General features: G+C 39.0%; 1 protein-coding gene across 6 annotated transcripts in view; it reads right to left on the bottom strand.

Annotated features, from left to right (window-relative positions):
* Positions 1 to 306: 306 nt before the first annotated feature.
* COBL (cordon-bleu WH2 repeat protein) overlaps positions 307 to 25,508 on the bottom strand; it is a 145,561-nt gene continuing 120,359 nt past the window's right edge. For all 6 annotated transcript variants that reach the window (XM_072329895.1, XM_072329899.1, XM_072329900.1 and 3 more), the window contains 5 exons: positions 12,985 to 13,088; positions 9,696 to 11,710; positions 8,952 to 9,071; positions 6,590 to 6,841; positions 307 to 1,650 (listed from right to left, as the gene is read on the bottom strand). In XM_072329895.1, the coding sequence (XP_072185996.1) occupies positions 1,633 to 1,650; positions 6,590 to 6,841; positions 8,952 to 9,071; positions 9,696 to 11,710; positions 12,985 to 13,088 (2,509 nt within the window). In that variant the 3' untranslated portion in view covers positions 307 to 1,632. The remainder of the gene's footprint in view (positions 1,651 to 6,589; positions 6,842 to 8,951; positions 9,072 to 9,695; positions 11,711 to 12,984; positions 13,089 to 25,508) is intronic.

Here is a 25,508-nt window from a genome sequence, read left to right as displayed (position 1 = left end):
TAACCAGTCAACAAGAGTGATTTTATTTAATGTAGGGCACAAAAGAGCACCTTAATCCTGAATATATTAGCTTCCCTAACGATGAAATGGATCTATAGCAGTCTTGGATTAATACCATAATGAATAAAACCGCTACCTTGATTCTCGCTGTTTATTTCTGCTTTCCTAGAGCATTAGTTTTCCCTGTTCAGGTCTGAGACACTGTGACGTCAAACACAGCATAATGGTTTGCTTAAGTCCATCTCTAGTTCCAATTTCTTTTTGTAAATGGAAAGCAGTTGGCAAAAAGAGTCTTTCAAGCCATGTAAGGTTTTCATTTTATTTTTATTTGTGGCACTAACAGACATCAATATTTTACAATATATAATATACAGTCATATTAAATGCAGATGGCTAAATATTCTCTTGCTTTCAACATTACACAGCTATACATTTCAGCGTCAAAAAAAAAAAAAAAAAAAAAAAAGAAAGAAAAAGAAAAAAAGAATCTACCAACACTCTGGTCTGTGATTATAAAAGTGTAAATGTACAAACTTCCTCTCCCTCAGTTTCATTACAATACAGGAAATATGAAAAAGCATTTTTGATCTCTCCTTTATAAGTTAATCATTTCAATTCAATGAAATATTGTCAAAATATGTACAACAGCAACTACCAAAGTAGTTAACATTTGAGAAATGCTGCTTATAAATACTCTTGAGACAACATACAACAACCACACAACCTGAAAGCAAAGGGCGAAATTACCCACAACTAGACCAAGAGACAAAGTCCTGGTTTCTAATACAAACCAACTTCACTTCCTTTTGCAGTGCGGGAATGAATTCTAAATCCTGAACCTCTATGGAGCACTCTGAAGTCTTATTTATAACCCTCTCAGTCTGTTGCAAATAGAGATTCTCTAAGTGTCTCAGTTCTTAAAGTGCTGTGAACGTTACTAGGGTTCGGTATATATCTATACGTAGAAGTATTTGATACGTCATATCCCATAAGTAACTCTTCAATAGACAGTCTCACACTTACTCTTGACTGACTGCTTTCTCAGAGCTCCACCAAAGATATAACGTTCACGTAGTCTTAAAAAGCCAACAATGACTCCAAATATGATAGTGGAGGTTCCTCATAACGTACCACGACCTATTCCTTGTGACTGTCTTCTACAGATCTTTATTCTCCTTTTCCCCCTGATCATTTACTACCCTTTCTAAATCAAGTAAGAAGTAAATGGTTTGAAACAGTTACATATTCTTAACAACTTGAAATGAATATTACTTTTCAGATAGCTAGCAAAGTCTTTTCATTTTGCCCATAAACACAATTAAGTATGAACACAGGACTGCACAGTGTTTATATTCTTATTAACCTGCCAACAAGAATAGTTTATTGGCAACCTTAAATATTCAGAGGCAAAACACAATTCCTTGGCACAGAAGCTTTACAGCAGAGCAACATATTTTTCCCTTAGAACCATTATGCAGGAACACAAAGAAAATTAACTACAACTTATTTTGGCGTGTAGACAAAAGAATAAACTAAATGTCTTGATGTTTTTTTTTGCCCTTCAGAACTTGAATGATGATTATAGGTGCTTATGGGGTTAGATTTTCCATTGACTTGTTCTTTATACATGATTCAAACGAGCAGAGGGACCTATAACAAAGAAAAGCACATGATCATTCAAGATATTTTTAAACCTTCGGCTGCTGACATCGTTAACCAGACATCCTCCTGAGGGGCTGTTTTCAAACTTACTCTCTTCATCGGCTCCTTAAGACATAAAGCTTATCTGTTCTTCTTTCTAGCTTTTATCAATCTGTCTTAAGGAAAGTTATACCCTTCCTCAAAACGCCACACCTCACATATACGTACACATCGTAGTTGGAATAACATTACTACATGAAAAATTGGCAGCATATTTTTTTTATAAAATTCCTTCATTTTGTGGATGAACAGAGACCTGGCTGTGAGTATGCAATATCTGACAGTCAAAAGCTGTGCAGTATTGGATAGCTGTCGCTGGTCATATAAATCAACTGATGAGTACTTGGCTTCCTGATTGAATGACAGAAACTTTTATAGGCTTTGATGCAGGAAAATCCTTAAACAAATGCTTATCTTCCTTCCTAGTCCTCAGGTCATCGAAGCATTTGCCTAATTTTAATGCCAGTGTACTCTTCCAAAATCAAAGTTACTTGGCTTTGATTCCATCAGAGAGACATACATTAAGGGGATCGCAGAAGCTAAACAGCAATAATGTACTCGATTGAGTTTCAATCTTCCCCTTTGGCCTTAGTATCCATGGCAGAAGCTTTATTCTTAGGGAAAAAAATAGGTCATGGTACAATTTCTTAGTAAGGTGAATAGTTCAAATTAAATTTTATCTTTGAATTCAAATGAAGTAGCAGCATGCAAATGTCTGTCTCTCACTCTGCATGGGAATGAGAATCACTTTCTGTACTCATTTGACTACCTGTATATCAAGCTTGGCCAACCTTTTAGTGGGGCCTCCCACCCCATTTTCAGCATAGCAGTGCCAACATCAACCATGGCTTTGAGTCTATAATTTCTGTCATTGCGCACACAGACAGAGATTGTTATTATATGAGAAGAATAATCCAGAGCCAGACACAGAGGTACAGAACTAGGCCACGCTTCCTAGAAGACACTGAACGTGCTGTAGTTCAGATCAATGTATTACTTGTTGGCAACCAACTTCAAATTATCCCAGCATATACCACAGATCTACTGTAATGGGTGCAGTAATTACCTTACCTGGCTCCTTTGATTGCCAACAGAGTGATATACTGCACGTATCAAGAGTTCATGTGACTAAATGTTTGTCGATACTATGATAGAGCCAAGTTCGTATTGGTAACATAAGATTGCTTAAAATGTGCATGGCTCTAATTGTTACTGAAAAACGTGAAGTCTGTGGAATACCTCCTGCATGTTCTATTAAAAGGTGGTCTACAGAAATCATTTTTTTCTACAAGCAAAGCCTGTTTTTCAGACAGACAGCTTGCCTTTCCCGCATTGTGAAGGCACATTCTCTTGCAGTATTTCTACCAAATCCCTCAACTCTAATATGACTAGATGGTATAATGTATAATGAGCAACTTTTGTAACTTCTCTTTGTTGGGTAAAGTTTTCCATCCTGCATGGGCATGTGCTGCAACTATACCTACAGCTAGACATCTAACAGGTTATTTGCATGTGTAGTTGTGTTTTTTTCCACAGATAATCATAGTAAATCCCAAGGCAGGTTACAAAGACAAAAATACACAAGTAATTTATAAGGAATTGCAGAAATCTAGTCAGATTATGTTGCATTTTCTAAGACTGAAATAAAGAGTGTAATAATGAATCAGAAGGATCCTAATTGTATGAAACTCTGAGAAAAGTTCCTGAACATGATTAAGGAAAACACTAGTTCATTTACAACAGAAACTCAGATGGTACAGCTCTATGGCCTGACTAATAGAATTAGCCAAAATTTGGTCTAAGATCAGTTGCTTGTTTCCTGGATCAACTGATTATCTTTTGTACAGGAGCCAGACTGCATGGCTAGAAAGCAGATTCCTTGCTGGTGAGACCCCTTTCCTTCTGATGTCAGCTAACAGCCAAAAGCACCATATCAGCCATCCGGTTGCTGTCTTTGCTTCACACCATCACCACAATTTGCTACTGCACTTTGGGTGTGCTGAACAAGTAACATTTTGGGTATTTTGGAAACTGAAGAAAAAAGTTACTTCCTGCATCTTGTAAAGTCTTTTCCAGCTTGGTTAAGTTCATCACCTTTCAAAAGCACAGAATGGAGGTACAGATGTTTGGGCAGGATATGAAATTAAGCCCCCTTTCTGACATGTCTCTGAACTGCACTGCTCTGGATGTACCATTTTCATGAGGAGGCCTAACTGGGCTTGGCATCCACAAGAATTTTCCTTTGGGACTCTGTGGACAGCAACAGTGTGAAATAAGACAGAAGCCATTTCTCCAAAACAAAATATGATTTATTAGCCAAAGCAGGCAAAATATTCCAAGAAATGGATAAAGGAATGGCCAGGGAACCTATGCACATACTGTCTTATCCACACTTGGCGTTTTCCTCAAGTACCTATTTTTGTTCTGGTTTGTTTTGGGTGACCCAATTACAGCCGATGCGGCGCAGACTCTGACTTGTAGCAAGGTCAGCCTACATCAATTTCTCTCCTCCCTTCTTGCACAGTGGATCTTTTAACCTTAAAGTTCATGACTTTAGCAAACAGCTGTGTAATCAAGGGTGGAGTGGAGGAGTTGCCTTTTCACAGATATTAATAGAGCTCAAATTTTTGTTGGGATGCTCCTTATCTATGCAATTGGTTGCTTTTTATGTTTAGTTCCCCTGACAGCCCTGCTTGATCTACTTCCACTGCAAATAACCTCTCATAAATAAGGCCAAACTGAGTCATATAACTAAGCAAAACAGATCCTTCTCAGTTCCCCCACAGTATTAGCTAAATGAATGATTTCACCACCAGAACCCCTCTTCCATAAAATTTCAAGAAGACAGTGAAGGAGAAACAGACAATTACAGAATGGAATGACCAAGCCTGCTGTCTAGCTGCTGAAACCAAAACCTTCTAGAAAGCAAAGCCAAAAATGGCTCCGTATTCACACCTCCAAATCATGACATCAGAGATAACGGACACATAAGGCTAAATACAGAAAAAAGCTTGCCACAGCTCTGGTACAAAACTACCTGCAAGCCACCCTCTGTCAACAACTTAGTGTTCCTTGGAGATATAGTCTTCAGCTATCATGGAGGAAAAGAAAACCCTGATATGCAGACGTATCTTCTACCATATACCAGACATAAGCTTCTACCAGTTCAACTTCTGCTATCACAAACTTCCCTACTGCAAGGAAAAGATCAGAATTTTAGCTCTCACTTAACAAAACAAGTTAGGAGAGATATTAATACACACTGGATACAAGCTCTTTGAGAAATCTAAATTTACTTTTATCACTGATCAAGGGCATGAAATTTCAGATGTCAAAGTGATACGATGCCTTTAGCATATACAAAACTTAGCTTGCATACCCAATACATGAAGGACAGCACAAAAATAAGAAAACCTTACTTTGCCTTGTACAAAATGCTCCTCTCTTTTATTTTCATAAAAAATCTACACAATAAGAGATGCACGTCACCTCAATGTCAAAACTACAAAAAATTAACTCTGCCTTGAAAATAGATAAAGACAGGCACAGTATTTAGCAGAATACATCAGTATGTCTAGATCACTTTCACAGGCTGCAAAGGCCACCCAGTTGTATCAAAATAAATCCCCAAGGACATAAGAAAGGCTTGTTTAAATGAGTAAGTGGTATGGGTTCCTTCAGAGTCTTATGCAAGAGTAAAGCAGTTGGATGAACCAGGAATGTGGAAGGATCTAGAAATCAAACAACAGCATGAAGTATTCTTGAACGTCCAAATTCACTTTTTATAGTTTTTTTCTGTAAACTAGTGAAATACGGAACCAAAGGCCTGATCTAGAGTAGCAGTTCTTCATAATTGGTCATCTTCTACTACTACTCATAGTATCGATACATCTTTTCACACAGAAAATAACTGCACATTCAGATTTCTGTTTGCATGCTGATGTGAACTTCACTGAGAGTAAAATGAATGTATACTAATTTGGATGATTCTGTGGAATTTCTGATTTACCAGACACAGATTTCTTTAGATGGGCTTTTTATTGCTAAATTTTGATCACATTTTCAGAATTACTTAGAGAGGACAAGTAAGCAAGGTTGAAGTATATTTACACACTTCTGGCTGGCATTAGCCACATTACGTGTTGGGAAAATGGCATCTGTTTTAGTGCATTCCCTAAAGTCTGAGGATCAAAGTCCATTCTTTGATACTGCAGTATGAAACTGAGATAACTCCACTGAGAACAACTGATCTCTTCACCCAGAAATATGTAGTATAACTCAAGATTAGGAAGAGCAAATTTTTGTCAAAGAGGTATGTGAATTTATGTCAGAAAATCATACTAGGGCAACTGATCATTTAGCTATCTGGGAGTTGATGGACCACAGAACTGACACATACACCATCCAATTAATAAAGTTCAGATTGATATTAAAAGGAACCCACAGTTTTACTGACAGCTCCTATGGAAATCAAAGCCAAGAACACGTAACTGAAGTTAGGACAGAATATTTACCTCTACATTTACTTTAGGGTCTCACATCTGATCTTTTCAAAATTCTTTTAGTCTGAAGGACATGCAGTATTATCTCACATTCACAACAATAGAAAAGAGCATGGAAATACTTTCTGAAGTAATATTCATGCTCTTTAAAAAGATCATATGGTTGTGAATATATACAGGCATGTTTAAGCATTAACAGTGCATTTTAATACCTGTTCAAAGGTTTGAAAAATTCTCAGTCTTCGACTGAGTTAAGAGAAAACACTGAATGCACTGCTCTTCTGATGGCAGAATGAAATGTGTGGCTAGAACAGCTTACAAACAGCTTCCAAGGCCAAACAAGACCAAGTTATTTCATCCACAAGGAAATACAAAAGTGTGTTTACCTTTTTTAACTTTGCTGCTCCAGCACCAGAGCGAATGGCCTCCATCAGGGCTCGCCTTGCCTCTCCGGGGTCACCTGTAGTCGTGGCAGAGAATTTAAAAGTCGCTGTTGACAGCTGAGGGGGAGGCGGTGGTGGTGGCTGGGCAGGGGCAGGTGGAATACAGAGCTGCTCTTCCTGGGGGTCTTCTGCTTTCTGTAAAGACAGTTCTGCATTCCTAAAACTCTGGAGCTCTTCGGAGGCCAATGAGGAGATCTGTTCATGATGCAGTTGAGAGGAGATGGTTAATACCAAGCATGACTAAACTATAATTACTTGACATTTGATGCACTTTAATTTCAGTACCCTAATTTCACTTTGCTTGAATGACATAAAACACGTAGAGCTTTTGTTTGCTCATGAAGTTGAACATCTGTTACTACTCACTCACATCACTCAGCTGGGCTGATTACAAGCATCAAGGATTTGGCACTGACTCTGACTCAGAAACTCAAATCTTTATTTACCACAAGCTCCAGCATCCTGTAACTCATCTTGGCATTTAAGGTAACAGACAGAGAGCTGGACTTGGAATTCATTTGCAAAGAACCACACGGGGTTTTGGAATCAGGAAGATACACTAAGGCTGCTGCAGCCACACAGGAATCTTGTTACTTTTCACATTCTGGCCTGCATAGAAATAATCTCAAATGACAGAGATGGTCTTCTGGATTTGAGCTCTCAGACCTGGCTTGATTGAAAAAATCATACTGAAGTTTCAAGTCAGACTGAAAAGGAAAAAAAAAAAAAGGTAGTACAAGAGAATTATGTGAAAGCACTGAGAAAAAAAAAAAACAGTAGATTACTCTTCCAAGTGGCTTTCTGTAGAATTTCTGAACCTAAAATTCCTACACAAATTACTGGCTTGGAAACTTGTTCTAGTTTAAATAATGTAGGCGAGGAGGTGATCTTTTAGACTAAGCAACTGCCTCAACAAATATTTTTTCCACTAACAACATTACTAATAATAATCACGATAAATTATTAGTAATTATAAGGGTTTGGCAATTATTAGGAAATTCAGTACCATGTGCCAAACAGGAGGTTTTCAAGTAGATACATTCACATTATGTTTCAGAAAAATTGGGGCACAGCTCTTCCCTAGTAGAAAAGGACTCATCATTCATCAAATGATCCATAGAGAGCCCCTATGTTCTGTTCCTTCACTGTGCATACACGTACACAAATATATGGCAATAATTTCATGTCAGATAGGATATAAACATTTGAGGTGTCATGGAAGGGACAGACCTCTCATCACAGCACATCTAAATCCCACCCCGTATACATACAAACATGGTACTTCATCCAGCACAGGTGACACTGTGAAAAAAAAGCTCATGGTTTCTAGGCAACTTCTTTTAAAATGATGGCAAAATCTTCTCTGCAGGAAGAAAGTATCCTAAAAAGCCCCTGCGGCAATTCAACACCATTTCTCTCAGAGCCTCTTTCACACAGATCTGCATTTATTCCTAATGAACGCAGACCGCAGTTGTGTGCACAAAGGTGACTGCAGCACTGCATGTTCTGCTCCCAAGTTCAGGGGAAGCTGCATCCTAACTGAAGCAAGAGCTGTAGGATATTCAGAACTGCTCTGAGGGAGGGAATAATTCCCAAACAGAGACAAGGGAGACTTTCTACCTAGTGCCAGCTATCTGGATATGTGCTAATGGTCTTAGTCATTGCATGAGGGAAATGGGAACCTCCTTGCCAAATACATGTCCTTGGCTGGATTACTAACTGAGTGAAATCTGAGGCTAGAACAATGCAGGCTTTGGCTACTAGGGATAAGAGATGCTTTAATGATTAGGTAAATCTTTCAGATACAAGGAAACATTCTGCTTTAGTGAAAGTGTTTGAAAATTTCCATCATCTACTTGCATACAACTTGCATGCATCAGTTAACAAATGAACAGCATGTATGAAAAAGCTCTAATGTTTTCAGGTAACTGGAACTGGATGTATACAGAAGGTAATGCAAATACATTAACAGCATCCCCAACGTACAAAAAGCAACACCTAAAACGTGAAAGTGATGAACATTTTATATTTTCTGTGTACATTCCCAATAATCCATTTGGATTTCTACACACTTCTCAGTTGAAAGCACGCCAGTTGAAGGATTGCTAAGTTTTATAGCAGAGGGTTGAATCTGACCCTCTCTACTATCTGTCTAAGTCAAATCTGGTCTTGCATCATAACGCTTTCCCCCTATACTCTTCTCTTTCCAACACAACTCATAGTTTGCATTTCCTCCAGGTTTATTTGAAACACTCAACAGAAACAGACTGCACTTAGAAGATCATTTATCATGTTGATTTCTTACTTTTTTCAGCCTGGAAGTGCCACTGTGGCCTCTAATTGCTGCTAGTAGGGCTGACCGCTCATTCTCTGGCTCACTGTATGAGGGTTTCTTGTGATTGCCATTTAGTGCGCTGTCTGAAACCTAGATTATGAAAAGAATATTGTTATTAGACATTTACATAGGGATGTTTTGGAAACGTCATTGAAAATATTTTTAGCTCTTGCACTGGAATGCAAGCTATGGGGACTACTCAGCCTGTCTGCTTTTGTGCCTGCTTTTACAACCTGAGCTCACACCAAATGTAAGGATACATGTAGGTCCCAGTTACCAATGCCGCATACAGAGATGCAGCCTCACATCCCCTGGGCATAAAATCAATGGCTAACTGGTACTGCTCACAAACAAAAACTGGGGTCTTCTTTCTTTTGCAGGTATTTACAAGTTTTCTGCATGCCGTGTGTTCCTTCTTTATGTAACACACTGAAATGCAGGCGAGGCTCCTTGGCTAACCTCAATTACCTCTCCTTCATGTTGTCTCTCTCCCCTCTGCCTTTTTTAGCTAGGGCAGCAAGAATGGTGTTGTGTAACATACAAGACGTGCAGAATAACCACTGGCGTGGTCTGCACTTTGCCACTATAAATTTTTCAAGTGCCATGTGCGCTCCAGCTTCCTTGCAGATGTACCAGTTATAAAACCTCTGATGTCTGACAGGCTGCCTACAGGTTTCTGTAACCTGAACAGGCTAAATAATATCTCTACTTTACCTTTCTGAGTTTCTCTTTTCCCCCTCCTGTCTGAATAGCTTCCATTAGGGCACTGTGCAGCGATGTATCTTTTGGAATTGGTTTTTGGACAACAGGTTTGAACTTCTTCTTTGGTCCGAAGATATTAGTCTGCACATTAACATCCAATTCACCGATAGCGTTATTCACCGAATCATCAGATTTGTCATTCTGTTCTGATTCTGCCTTTGCTGTCACACCATTGAACTCGGGTGATGCTTTCAGGGAACCAACTTGCATGCTGTCAGCAGGCGGCCATTTAGTGATGCGCAAAGATGAGCTGAAAGAGGGTGAGGCTCCTTGGAGATCAGGTGACTTGAGAGAGGAGGCTGAATTACTACGGGGCAAAGTCTCACACTTCTGGTCAAACAAAAGATGCATCTTTTTCTCTTCTGTACTTTGTTTGCTGTTTAAACTGTGATCATCTTCTGCTTTGTTGTTATCCTTCGAAGAGGATTTAGTAAGTGGGACACTGGCATTCTTTTTATAGAAACTAGCAGCAGTTGCTTGACTCGGTGCCCTGATGTTCACTACTTTGTTTTCCATGCCAGAATTATCACCAGGTGTGAATCTGTGGGATGCTTTTTGACTACAAGTAAAAATACTTGAAATTTTTTCTCTTGTTTCTGCTGCTTCTGTTTCCACAGGGCTGTATTTGGCCACAATAATACACCTTTTGGGGGAAACTTCAGCTTCAGTTTTAACCTCTCCTGCCCCATGCTTATTTTCATCTTTCTCAAGAAAATCTGTAGAATCAGACTTAAAGGTAGGTAGGTTGATGTGTTTTGCAATGGCAGAGGCCACGTACTGACTGGAAGTTCTCCTATGAGGCTTTAGAAATGGAAGCTCCGGCTTGTCCTTATTAATTGCTGGGACCACTAATGGTTTTACCTGAGACTGTGTAACTGGAAGAGGTGGTTTCATCTTCTCATTCTCAGACTGTTTTTCACCTACCTGGGAAATAACAGTTTGTGGTGGTACAGGTTTTGGAGCCGCAAGACAGACGGGTTTGCATTCTTGCTTTGTAACAAAGGACTTAGAGTTTGTGGTAACTGCTGGCTTTTTAGCAAGATGCTCAGCAGAGTCATCACTTTGTTTTTCCATAGAACTTGACCTCCAGAATGCCTTCACTTTCCCAAGAGGAATTTCTTCACTTTCACCAGCAGAGGTACCTGGTATGTTCTTACTGACAACAGGCTTTGGGTTGATAAGGTTGCCTAGTTCATCGATCTTAATGGCACCAGTGGAGAACGAAAGTCCTCTATCAAAATTTTTTACTTCAGGTTTGGGAGGGACAACTTTGAAGGTCGTCAAACCCATTTTGGGTTCATAATTTGTTTCCAGTTTCTGGGCACGATGACACCATGGAGGTGTTGATGGAACCTGTTCTACTTCAATTATTTTTGCTGGTGGCCGTTTTATTTCTAGTTCTGACTTACTTTTTTTCAGAGGTCTCTCCCTCTTACTACATTCAGTCAGTGGATTTACTTTCTCTTTTGCGGTATTGATTTCAGTCACAGTTTTGGAGTGAGATGAAGTCAGTTTTGATTTACACTCCTCAGACTTCATAACATGTCTGGGTGGAGCTTCTACTCTTACATTCTTTTCACCTCTTTTTTCAAAGGAGGATGTGAGAGATTCAAACATATCCCTCCTCTGTTCCACTGGTAAGTGACTGAACTCATCGGATGGCTGCTGATGTATTTGGTCCTTGGGTATACATACAGCTCCACCATTGGCGTGTCCCTTATCAAAGGAACCTGCATTGTTGTTTCTATTTGTAAAGTTTCCCACATTAACAGAGTCAGCTGATAAATTCCATGAACCCCTTGTCTCTTGGTTTCCAGCTGAGTTGTAGATGGTAACTTCTGGAGCATCATCTATGACTGTTACTGGAACAGAACTAGCAGCATCTTGGGGGACCTCAACTTTTCTTGTATGTGGGCTCAACACTTCACTCATGTGCTCAGAGTCAGAGTTACTTAAAACATCCACTGCTGTAAAACACATAAAGTATTAAATATAGGCAATATTTAGGCAATATGACTTTAAATTACACAAACAGCTAATGCAAACATACCCAGATCATGTATTTTAGTTCCACTAAAACTAGCAGGAATATACTTATATTACAAAAAAAGGATAGATCTGGGTCCTTTTTATTGTCTGGCTGCTGATTAGGATCAGCCAAAATATTCCTGCAGTCCTTCTTCAGCCAGTGGGAAACATACAAATGCAGCTGAAAGCAGAATTTAATCTATTGTTCATACCTTATCTTTGACTAACTTCTCTCAGTGATAAACATTTCACCACATGACTCCAAAGGAGAAACATTTCTGAGAAACAGTGAGCAACTTCAAATTATGTTTCCCAGACCTGGTTAGTAATAACAGCCCAGATGAAGGATTTCCTCCAGCAAGCAAACAAAGAAACAGTACTTGTATTTTTTTTTCTTTCTCTCCATTCTTTCATTTTCCTTCATTACCAGTGAGGCTCCAGAAGCCTCACTGTGCAAGAAGCTTAACTCTCCTCCCAGATTTGCTAGTATAAATCAAGGGTTACAATACAGAAGGTAAGAAATAACAGTGTTGGAAAACTCAAAGAAATTAAACTGGAATCCAGTTCACCACAAAAGTTCTGAGATAAAGATGGAATTTTTAAAAAAAAAGTATTGAACATCATTTCATGATGAACTATAAATAACATTAATAATGAAACGTTTTTATTTACTCTAGGAAAACAAGCACAGTATTGCTTTGCAGTGACATTTTATCTCTTCTCATTGTTTCTTTTCACATTTTTTAATGTTAAACTTTAAAACACATCTGCTAATGGAGAGGAGGGGTTGGGTGCAAGAATGTCCCCCCTTCTCTATTTCACTATGATAAAATAAGCAACAGAATCATTGTTTATGAAACACAGCTAAATTCACTACTGATTTGGCTTCACTGAAGTAAATGAAATCATACCAAGTTTAGCTCACAAAATGTGTCCATAATCTGTTGTTCATCTCTTTCTGGTAGCAGACACCAAAATACAATGACAATCTGATAAGCAGCTTGAAAAATATTTTGTGCTAGTGTATAAAGAGTGGCTGCCCAGGAAGAAAAGGAAAAGCAGCCACTTTAGGCTGACCACATTCTGACTCAGACCCACGAACTGCTGCTAGTAATCTTGGTGAGAAATGAAGGTGTCTCAGAGTGCAGTTTGGCTGTGTTTCTCTAGGCTCTGCCTATGTCTTTTGTGCCTCAGAATCTGTACAGTTCCCTACCTTCTAAATCTTCATCCAGATCAGCCAAAGTCTGCTGGAGTTGTGCATCAATGAATATGTCCTCATTCTCATGCTTAGCTGCAGCCATTTCTTCATTTTTACTGCTAAATAGAGAGAAAAAAAAATGTTGAGTCTCCTGCTTTCTTGCCTTGCACTGCTGCTCTGAAATATACCCTTTGGTTCCACTGAGGTTCTGAAATCCACTCCCCAAAGTACAAAAAATGCAGCCTTGGACACACAAACCACACAGACACATTCAAATCTAGTACAGATCTCAGTGAAGCCTGAGAATACTCCACGTACTGGTGATCAAAAGATTAGGATTAATAAACTCCATCACAAAGAAATGGTCTGGCTTCACTGTGAAGCATGCAGCTCACCCGGACTGCAGAAAAGCAGCATATGCTGAGGCAAAACTTTCCTATATTCATGTAATTTTAAAGCAGACCACTAGCCATCCCATGTACAAACTTTGCCAACAAATCTGTGCCTTAATTAAATAAAAATTGCACGATGATGAAAAATAAATAGAGTGAAATAGTGTTAGACAATCACTCTGCATCCTGGGGGAAGGGAGGGGAGGAGGAAAGAGAAACTAATCCCTTGAGAGCTGTTTCTAATGAAAAGTGGCCTGATTTTGCCAAGAAATAACTCTCTGCTTTTTGACAAACTTGTACAGTGATCTAAAAACAAGTGTAAAACCAGAATGAGTGCCAAGTGTTGTCTTGGCTTATTAAAGAAAAAGACAAAACGAAGAAAAATCTTAACAAAAAAGAACCTGGAAAAAAAACAAAAACAAAAAACCAACAACAAACACATAAAAACCTGTTACACAACAGACATTCTGTTTCCTGGGAAGAATCTTGACCAGCAGAGCTTTCCTATCTAAATCAGCAAAGCTAGGATTTCACGCTGGGCGATTCATTTTTTTTTCTGCTACCTGATCCTCACCTGAAGTCAAAACGTCATCGGTGACAGTGCCTCTATGTTCTGCCCTTGAGATTAGACTGTTGACAAAATAATTTTCCATCTAACCACACCTAAGCCACTTTGGTCAGGTGAGGCAACTTTGCCCTTTTCAAGATCAAGCCCATAATATCACAGATAAAGCTACAGGTGACTTTTGGCTAGTTTACTGAGCATCACCTGAAAAAATGTACTTTTCCGCTCCCCTTTAAGATAATCTCTTGAATAAATATTTGGGGATGATTCTTGACAGTGATTTAAATGATCTCTAAGGTGTAGTACCTTCTATTTTTGCTATTGTATTATTTTTCTCCTGGTTCTTATAGGACTAGCTGAAAGCACATGTTCAAGCACCAGGTATTTCATTTCATTTCATTTCATTTCATTTCATTTCATTTCATTTCATTTCATTTCATTTCATTTATTTTTATTTATTTATTTTTGTGCATTCACCTCTCCTTTCCTTGTATCCTCTGTACATTCTTGGAACCTGATTCCTTTTCCTAAACAGGGATGAATCTGAGGTGGCAAAGCTACATATAATACCTAAATTGTTTCACAAATTGGAATCTATAGATTTCTGATGACGGAAATCTGCACTTACTATTTGAATACAGAGGAAGAGATGCAATGCAGGAAACATTCTCCATGTGGAATTATCATTTCTTCCAGCACCTGCCACTGATTGGAGCTTTGCAGGCCCTGAGCATCCCCAGAAGCCAATGTGAACTGATGAAACTCAGACTCAGTCCTCATACTTCAAGATCATGATGAACTGAGTTTTCTCCAGGATGGATTAAGAGAAAGGCAGCACAATTCAGTCAAAGTCTCTAATGGGAGCAACTAGTTCTATAAGACAGCAGTCCTACCTGTACCCTAGAGTGTTCACACATGCAAATCAACGAGACCACTCATCTGACAAACTGACAAGATTTAACCTTACTACAGTATTCGAACTAAGCAGAAGCCTGGCAAAAAAACCCTCTCAACCTAAAGGTGGCAAGAACTATGAACCACCTGAATATCATACTGTTTTTGCAGTGAAAAATTGTATATAATTAATTAAAAACAAACAAACAAACAAAAAACAAAACCACTTGCTACCCTGAGTGCACTTTAAAACCATTTATTTGCAAATTAAAAGGAAGCATTTTCACTGTGAAAAAATGATTGAAATGGTGCAGCAGCTAAACAGTATGTCTATGCAATATGGAAGGCAAACACTGTTTTCCTTTTTACAAAACTGGCTTTACGGAATAGTTTCCCATAGCTGGAAGCAAGTTATTGACATTCACTGGGACTTTCTCTAAGCTACTGTGAAGAAGGCCCTGTGAGCTTTATTTAGAGAAAAACCTTAGAAGATAAATGTGCAAATCCATATCCATCAGAGAATGAGACCTCGTTCCATGACAGCCATGCAAGTTCACCACTTTCTGGTACCTGATCTCACCTGTTGCCTGACTACTCTTCAATACGGCCAAAATCTGCATTATGAAGATTGTTGGTATTGGGTTTTCTCCAGCAAATAATGAAAATAATTGGCTTGAGGATTTTATGGGCGACTCATCTAGGAAAACATATTTGGGGCCTAGGACAGAGATTCTTGGATTCTGAACAGGCATTACGGATTCACTGCACTGACCAGCTCTTTTCTCATGACAACTGGAGAGAATCTTTCAAGGACTCCTTACAGAAAAATCATCTCTTTCATGGGCAGCAGTCAGCAGAGGTTTCTTTCATTATCCTCTGTGCACTTATGCAGTGACTATAGGTAATTTGCCTCTCAATTTCGGCTTCAATCTCCTCATCTAGGCAACTGGGATAATACTACCTAATTCAGAGAAGTCTTCTGAAGGAAAGAGAACAATGCATTAAAAATGAAAGGATTCTTAGTCCTTTACAGATGGAGCTTCAGAAAAAGCAGATCTTTCCTTATGCATTTCCAAATTCCTAAAAGAGCTATTGTTCAATTCATCTCCAAACTCACCTAAAAGGCAAGCCAGAAGGTGCATACTAATCACAGAGCTCTTCTTTAAATTCTTAGCATTGGGAATTTAAAATGTGATACGTGTTTTGGGAGGTGAAAGTCTGGTAGTTTCCAGTAGCTCACATAGTCTATAAATATGCCTAAAAAGACTCTTTCACACAACAGTATTTGGGAAAGGAAAACAAGAGGGCCTCTAATATTTTTTCAAAGCCTTCTTCCCTTCCAACACTATACACTTTTCTTTTGTTGACAGCTCTATTTTGGTTAGAATCCAAGAAAAATACAGGACTTATTCCAGTACTATGTTTTACATTCTGGACAAACATTACCAGTGGCATTTTCTCACACATGCTTTTTTTTTTTTTGACTTAAGGAACAACTTGATAACCTTTTTGCTGCCTTTCTGGTAACGTGAGGTGTTAAAAACGGGGAGTATTTATCACAAGCTCAAAATGGCAAACATGCATGGTTCCTGGAAGCCTGCTCACTTATTACTTATGTAGATTAGCTGAGATTTGTGCAGGAGTGCAGAACCGAGCAGAAAGACTACTAAACTACCGCCTTTAGTGCTCCACTGAGCTCAGGCTACAATACATAATTACTCCTCGGCAGTCATTCGCACAGTTGGAGACAAAATGAAACTTACTGCAGCATTTTGTCAAATTAGTGCCATGAGAGACAGACATTTATGAGAAAGTTTACATTCGAAGAAAGAGAGAAAAAAAAAATCTCTGATAAATCTTGCTTGAATGCATTAAAAAGAAACACCGAACAGTTAAAGCACAACAGATTTGCAATGACAGAAGCTGCCATTTTGTTCTACATTTTTTGTTCTATTGGGGCTTTGCAAATGGTACAAAAGACCAAGGCTTCTTTGGCCACCTCTCAGGAATTCTGGAAAGCCTTCCCTATGGAATCACAGGTAGACCACAGCTTTCAACATAACTGAGAAAATACAATGCAGAGCTATTTAAACTATGGGAAAGAGACAGAGGAAAAGATTCAATTGCCCATTCAGGACACTCAGTACCATTTGAAATAATGCAGGGCACTCAAGACATCTGTGTGGAGCCGACAGATACAACATGAACTGATGGAGACTTGTGACCTGATGGAAAAGCAGCAGGCAAAAGAAATGGCAGCAGACGTTTCTCAAGTTCACTGAACTTTTTCTGAGAGCCCTCATCCATTTTGTGCTACCTTGATTAAATGGAAAAGCTTGAGACTACAGTTCATTTAACTCACCAGCTGGGGAGGCCAGACAGAACCACTGTAACTAACAGTCAAATCCAGAAAGGCTCACAGTGCAGGAGCACACAGGAGGAAGGAGCGGCTTCCCTGAGACCAGGTTCAATGGACATGAGGGCATTCAGCTCCTCATATGCATCTTCAGCAGCCAACAAGAACTGACCAACGTGGAAGACCAGTATTATGGTGACTCTGCACTGGGCTTTGAAGCATCTGGGCTACCTTCCCTGCCCAAAGTGTCTTTTCAGTCTGCACTAGCAATTTAATTAAACCTTGCTGCACATATCCAAATTCTTCCTCTTCAAAATGGATTGAAAATATTCTCCTTTTACATAAATGCTGGGCAGATAAATGCTTCCACCTGGGGTCTACCATAGCTGGTGTTACAGAAAAGGCTGATATTGAATAATTTTAAGTTGTAGAAAGCATGGTTGAAAGTGCATCTTTTTTTCATATGACTTTCTATTCAGGCCAGAAATGACATGAAGTAGTTTTGGAGTGCTTATTCACTTGTTTCTGTGATTGATGCAGCAAAGTACTCCTCAAAGTGGAGGAAACTATTTTCCAGAGTAGTCAAGAGCTTAGAAAATCTTAGGGAACATTTTTCCATTTTCTGTATTTCTTAAGCTAAATGATTTTTCTTCTCTATTTCCTTTCAGGGAAAGAAGAGTACTTAGTATAAGGAATGGACTTTCTAATTATTGAAGCTACAACCAGACCAATGAAATCCTTTTTTAATGCTACCTCCTGTGAACATGAGCATGAAGTTTCCAAGTTCTAGCTTTGTATGACCAAATAAAATGGTCACAGTGACAAATGCTGACAGTAGGCTGTTAATACAGTGGAAAATACATCCCACGGGCTAGATAACAAAGTCCTCAGTTGCCTTTCATGCAAGATTTCTGAAAGTGGCAGGAACTAAGGAAAGGAAAAAACACACATATTCATTTTCTGTTGAATGCCACATAGCCTTGCTTTTTAAGTTCTTCAAGAGTCAACTGAAAGAAGGCTGCACATACTTTTTGAGAGCAAGGTGCAAGAATTGTTTTTAGTTTGTGTTCTGCTTTTAGCTCTGTGTGACCACAATGTTCTTTAGGCAGTGTTTTTATCTGTGCTGAATAAAAATAATTAGAAATTAATCTGTTTTTCAATTCAAGCATATATAAATCCAGTAGTGCCCTCAGATTTTAAACCACCTACTAAAAATAGGAACTTACAAGTAGAGAGAAGGAGGAAAATAAAGTAGTTTTTCTGCAGCAGCTATGTTTATGGACCTTTTGCAGTCCTCTTCCACGTCTATCGGTCAGAAATAGAAAGCAAATGAAAAAATTTATGCTTATTTATAGTATGTTGTGTTTTTGAGTCCCTTAATGCTGGAAATCTCTAAGCCTGTTACATACCACAATGATTTAAGCTTCCAGAGCCCGAGACATGTGTCTCATATGTTTCAGGGTCCTCCCATAGGCTGCAGAGGCAGCAGCTTGCAGTTGCTATACAGCTGGAAGCATGCCCCCGCTCCCCCTCCTTGCACCGGCCTCTGGCAACAGCTTCTCAATAGAAAAGCCCGCAGGCAGATAGGATTGCCAGAAATAGTCAGGGAAGTGAACTAGCTTGACTTAAATCTTAATAAAGCAACGTCACCTGGGCACAGTAATCCTGAAGGTAAAATGATGGCACAGTGAGGTTAGACAACTTCTGGTTTACACATACAAAAAAAATGAGAGCAAAGACTGGAGCCCTTCACTATACCTCTAGCAACCCAAGCTGCTTCCTAACATCTAATGTGTTATACAGCTCTAAAGTATACAGCAATTTTTCCAGCCAACGAGTTTAACAGAAAGGCTAATCTGGACTCTTGCTCTACAATGATTGTGAGTATCTATTACTTAACCACAATGTCATTAGTACTTTCCCTCCACGAACATCTGCCAGAAAAAAAGTGTATGAGAATCTCCAAATCGAAAGAGTTTTCTGGAACAAGAGGAAAGAGAAAGCCAGAGATAAGGAAGGAAATTAGCAAAAGTATGTAAGGAGCACAGGCTTGCAAATCTGTCAGACATCTGGGGCTTAATTAAGTAATTTTTCACCCATGAAGTTCTCTCTGTCACTTTAACCCCTTCTCTTCCTTCCTCCCTATCAGCAGTATGTTTCTGTTTTCAAAAAAGTAAAACACACGTCTACCCAGCTAAAATAAAACCTATCTTAGAGGGGAATGACAGAAGAAAGCTTTCCAGTATTTCTCCAAGACTGCTACAAGTGACAAGTAACTATATAGAGTATATTTGTACACACAAATGTGTGTATATGTAATAAATACATAGTGCTATTTTCATTAGAATTTTCCCCTCCCTTCCGACTGCCGTCTGCCACTCACAATTTCTCTTCCTCTGACCTGCTTCATCATTAAATTCTCTCCAGCTACCAAGTTCTTTTCCCCCCCCCCTGTCCTTCCCAAGTGGAACACAAAACCTTGTAACATTTGAATTTGAATGGGCTGAAAATTAAGCAGAACAAGTTCACCCACCCCTATCCTTTCAAGCATTTGTTTTAATCTAACTCATCAAAATCCAAAGAGTTTTGTAGCAAGCAGACGAGTATTTCTCAGGTTGGTAACAAAGAGATCAGTTTTCCCTCTCCTCCCCACAGCTCAGCTACCATAACCAGAGCCAAAGGTAACAAATTCTCCCAAGAGAAAGGGTGGAAACGGGATTCTCCCTGTCCAGATCCAGAGCATGAACTGATCTCCGCAGGGTTCCCCCACCCCCACCCTACGCCCTCAATTAGCTGTACGTGAAAAAATAATCCTCCTTCATGGCTACTGACACAGGAGGAACTCAAGGGAGGGGAAAATCCCTTTTAGGCCCTTGGAGAATATTTTATCTTATTGTCCCTGACAAGTCACCATTTTTGATGATGCATTTATTTAGCTTTAAAACCAGCAATTTCCCTTTAGATTTTAATACACTTAGAAAAAATCCATCAAAAACCTTTCTAAACTTTAATAAACTATATCATATTTTAAACTATTTTTACTGCTCCGAGTGCAGCTGGTAGGACAACCCACTCTAAAGGACCCTTAACTCTCATTTCAGCTGCCTACAGTTTACGCCTTTGATAGGTGAGAGTCCAAAGGCAACAAAGTGCATCATGCCCGTGAGCATTCTGTTATTTTATTTCTGCCAAAATGCTTAGATGCCTTTGGAGAACCGAGTCTGGAGGGAATGGAGAGGTGCATTCTGATACATGAATGCTCACTGCTCTGACATAGATGGGTCCTGTGTGGTCTAAACGGTCTGCCTTGACCCAGTGCATCAAACTTGTTTTCTCTACAGTAAGATAATGCCACAATGCCTCCACTTCATCTCACATGAGTACTGGGATGAGAAATTAATTAAAGGTCTGCATGGCACATGGATGCTAGTGTGATGAGTAAGGCAGAAAGAGCAAAGGAAATTAAATAGTCCTGGCTCTAGAAGAGAATGTTAACCAAGAGCAAACAGGTATACCTGCTCCATTAAGTGAGCTCTGAAACTCAGAAAAAAAATGAGTGTGATCATTTAACTAGAGACTTTATCATACTGCACAAAATGAGGGGAATTAAGGTTAAAAGGGGGAAACTAAGGTTACACAGACTTAATATTAATGTTAGCTAACTTTGAGCATGTGACTTAGCAGCCCTAATAACATTATTTTAAAATAATTTTTAATGTGTAATTATTTATAAAGCTCGAGACAGTAGGTGTGCAGGATGCTTTATAGGCATATAAAATTGACTGATCCCTGCCCCAAGGAGCTTGCGTGATGACACCATACAAGGGATGGGAAAGGAGGGGGTATGGGAGGACAGAGTTGCAACACTGTGAGATCATGAGATGTGCTTACTGCTACATAAGCAACATTTCAGCTTCTTTGTGGTTTTCTTCTTACTCATTTAACACTATATATTAAAATTTGGTGAACAGATACATAACACAAATCAACTGTAAGGAAGGATATGAAGAAAGAGAACTATGTTGTACTGTGTTCAGAGTCAGCAGTTACTAAAACATTCACAGCCAATATCGCATGTAGTCAATTATTCATAGGGGTTATCCTGTGGTACCTCCAGCTGAGATCAGGATTCTGCTCTACCAGGCACTGTATAAACATCTTGTGAGATATCATAACTGTGTGTGGAGTTTTACACAGTAAGTGGTTGACAGGCATATCAGAGGCAGAGACAAAGATGGTTTAATAGGTTGGAGGCAGAACCAAAGGTAGACTTTTTGGGTACTCTACACGCTGACTCTTCCGTTTATTCGCATTGAGGCTACTTAAGCAAGAATCTCAAAACAGAACAGAAAAAGACTGCAAATGGTTCTTACATACTGGAAAACAAGACCACAGAGGACTGGAAACCCCTGGGCTATGGAGACTTTCTCTTAGAAATTTCTCTCTCTTCTTTAGGAACAAGATTTGTAATATGTTGCAACTGGTGTTTCTGTATGTACAAAGTTTGTACATGACTTACTACCCTGGCCATACTATTATGCGGCTACATGCAGACAAAACTATTGCATGTTGTAGACTATATCCCTCATCAGCACTCCACGCTTTCCCTGACTTCAGTAACAGATGAGGTACAGACCCTGCTGTGATATTCTAAAGCTATCAGAACATTTCTGCTGCACTGAGACCACCCATGCCATGTAGTGAATGATTCCAGAAGCTCCAAGAAAAAATAAATTTAAAAATACATATACAGTTAAGCAAAGGAAGCGACATGGCAAAATACTCTTCATCATCTGGAGCTCAGAACAAACCTGCCAAAGAACTGTGGGCTTGACTGTTCTTTTCACCAAAGTTTGTCAGGGTGCACAAACAAAAGACCATTTTGTCCTTGTTTACAGCCTCTTCACACTCTAAATATAATCTACTTCCACTTTAAGAGTAGTTTGGTTTTTTTACCCACACAGGACAAAATCATTGTAGTATACAGAATTGTAGTTATTTCACAGGGTAAAAAGCCCCGTTTTTAGCTAACTTTACAATTTAAAGCTAAATATTTCCATTATTATTATTATTATTATTATTATTATTATTATTATTATTATTATTATTATTATTATTATTATTATTATTATTATTATTTTATTTTTTTAATCCCCTAAGCCTGAGCCAAATTAACTACAATTTCTGGCTTCAGTGAAGCTCAGACTCAAGGAGGACTCCATTTCACTTCTGCTAACCACTGTTTCTTTACAGCACTGACATGTTCTTCAAATTTATCTTTTCACATCTTCCTTTTAGAACTGAGTTAGATCTTGGTACCCGGACTGAAAAAAGAAAAAAGACAAAAAGGAATCGTAAAACTCCATGTAAAATTTTCCTCCCAGTTCTGTAGCTTTTGAAACACATTTGAAACTCTGTGTAGCTTGGTATCGATTGTTCATTTAAACTGCACTTTGACTTGTCTGGGAATTTAGAAGGCTGCTTTGGTCCTCAAAGAAGCTCATTCATCACAAGAACTACATATAATCTCAGGGCTCCCAGAAGATTTTATCATTGGGGTGGTGGCTGCTCTGACATCAGCAGCTGAAATTGATGCACTCCAAATTTGACTGTAGTCAATACTGTACTCTGAACTGATTTAAATCCCACAAAAAGGAGAATTTAATATGAATAGCTTACAAAACAAACAAACAAACAAACCAAGGCCATTTTGTCCTCCCCTCTACATTTGGGAAGTAGCTTTTAAAAACTTAGCAAGTTAACCTCGAAAGGATTTAGAAGAGCATGACTATCAAAGCTCGTTTTTCTACAAAAATTGGTTAGCGGTGGGACTGGATTTACCTTCAAACATTGCTGGCACATTCAGAGCACAAAAGTTTAAAGATTTTACTATTAGTATCTTCTCTGTGGCAGACTCTGTGGTTGCTTCCATGAGAATAAAATCCATTCTAAATGTTAGATTTTGGCTCTACCTTAAAGTTGATTTGAAATGATTTTGCTGCCCCAGAGACTAAAATACCCCACAACGCTCTACTTCAGCAACAAAACCTTCTCCTATTTCCCCCTTTTTTAATTATGGACATATTAGACAAATATGGAATATTTAGAAATCACCTAAGTTCAGACTGGGAGCCTAGTTCAACCTGCTGCTCCAGGCAGGGATAGTTTTGTCAGCTGAGTCTTTCCAAGGCTTTGTCCAGCTAAGTTCTGAAAACCTCTAAACACAGAGATTTCTTGAAGTCTCTGTGCAGCCTTCCCCATTGCTTAACCACTCCTATTTTGAGGAATTTCCTCCTAATATTCCATTTTTATTTCCTTTACAGCAGCTAATGACTATCGTTCCTTCCACTGCGTATGCCAAGAAGCCTCTGCATCCAGATTCTGCTCACAGTCCTCCTTTTATACGGTGACAGACTGCAGTCAGATCCCTCCATACCCTCATTGCTTTTGCAAGGTGAGCAACCCCAGTGTCCTTTCCCCCTTGCACTTTTCATCTCCAGAGCCCTGCCACCTCTGTGGCTCTTCTACAGACGCACTGTAGTTTGCCATCCTGTCTCAGGCTGGATGCAATACTACAGAACTAGGCTCCCAGGTGCTGAGCAGAGAGGACAACGATCTCCATGACTATGATGGGCTGCATTTCTGCAGCCCCATACCTCTTGCCACCTTCCAATCCTCCCGCTTGCCAACGAAATGGTTCCCCAGGTCAGTACCTTCTGCGAATTCTATGAGTAATGCATTTTGTCACATTGTCCTGTAGCCTCTTCTTTAAGTGTTCTTTCTAAACACTAAAAAACAAACATTTAGTTTGTTTATGTGGCAAAGGCAAATCCAAAATCTAGAAAAAGTCTGAAATATTTTCTGCTGATTAGGGTTTTCTTTTCTTTCTTTCTGCCTTGAGGTTTTCACTCAGAATTATGGCAATGGTTTTCATTGTTTTTGTTGTTGTTGTTGTTTTGGTTTTTTTTTTTTTCCTTCCCTGAAATGTACATGTCTATTTTCCTAACTCTTTAGATTCCTTGATTGTAAGGAAAATCAGGACTGCTTAATTGTCTTAGTACTGAAATTAATGGGTTGGTTTTTTGGATCAGGTCTGGAATGGTAACTGTAGCTACTATACTAGCCTATTTAATCTTCCAAAGACAGACTATATCAGGACCTAAAACACTGCAGAAGGAAAAATTAGAAGTAAAATGTATTTCTGAACAAGTATCTAAATGAGACTTGACCCTGCTCCCCTTGATACTGATGAGAAAAGAAAAACCCTGAAATCATTCCAATAGGTTAAATACTGACTTTGGCCTAATTTATACCTAATTCATCATCCACTGAATGATCCAGGATGAAGTTCTCCCTCAGAAATGTGTGGAAGGAAATAACTAGGTCATGATACATGCTCTTATGAAGGGGCTACAGATTAGTAGCTGAATGGAGACAGACCAGAAAGCACAGACTTTGTGTCAACTGAGAATTCAGAGGAATTTCTGGCCCCTGTCCCATGACTCGGCAGCATCATACAGAGTGGATCCCTGTCAGTATTGCCAGGCCACCCTCCTTGCTGGAGGCACAGCTTCCTTCCTATTTGGCCAGTTTGTATTTGCAAAGTCCTATAAATTTTGGGTTCCCACTGTGGCCCTGCCACCGACTATGTGAGTTTTGGCAAACAAACAGTGTCAGAGTCACTTCTGATTGAGGGCAGTTTCTAGTTAAATTCCAGTTTCTTATATTTTCCTGCAAAAACTGCAGCACAACGTTTGTTTATACAAAAAAGAAAAAAAAAAAAAAAAAAAGAAGTGTAAAAAAACACCAAGGTACAACACCAGCGGAAGCTAACAGTAAGTGAACATACATATGCATGTACATCCACACACCCACAAATAAACTCCCAGATTTCACGGAATATATCCTTTTCTACCTGACTTTCAAGGGCTTGAATTTTCCCACTTTATGAATTTTTCCATTTATGACCTGTAAGTTATTTTTCTAGATCAATACAAAATATCACTTTAAGTACTTCGTATGCCATCAGAACCGCAACAGAAACCATATTGTAACAAAGTTACTTCAAACTTTTTGGAGAAATTAACTCTGGAGGGCAGCAGTCTTTAGCAAGAAACTTAACTACAAGTTCAAACAGAAAAGTGACCTTTGCCTGTTGCTACAAGCATGGCACTGGAGGGGATTTGGCAGAGAGTTTCTTCAATGGGAGGAGTCACCTGGCGTTGGTACTGGTTTATGAAAGAGCAGAAGAAAAGTAGAAGCAGCTAGCATTCTTAAATGCCTCCCTGCAAGAGGACATGCAAAATACTTTCCAAGAGTTGGCTTCAAATGA

The sequence above is a fragment of the Excalfactoria chinensis genome, chromosome 2 (assembly GCF_039878825.1).
Source record: "Excalfactoria chinensis isolate bCotChi1 chromosome 2, bCotChi1.hap2, whole genome shotgun sequence".
NCBI lineage: Eukaryota > Metazoa > Chordata > Aves > Galliformes > Phasianidae > Excalfactoria > Excalfactoria chinensis.
This window is presented reverse-complemented; position numbering and strand designations above follow the sequence as displayed.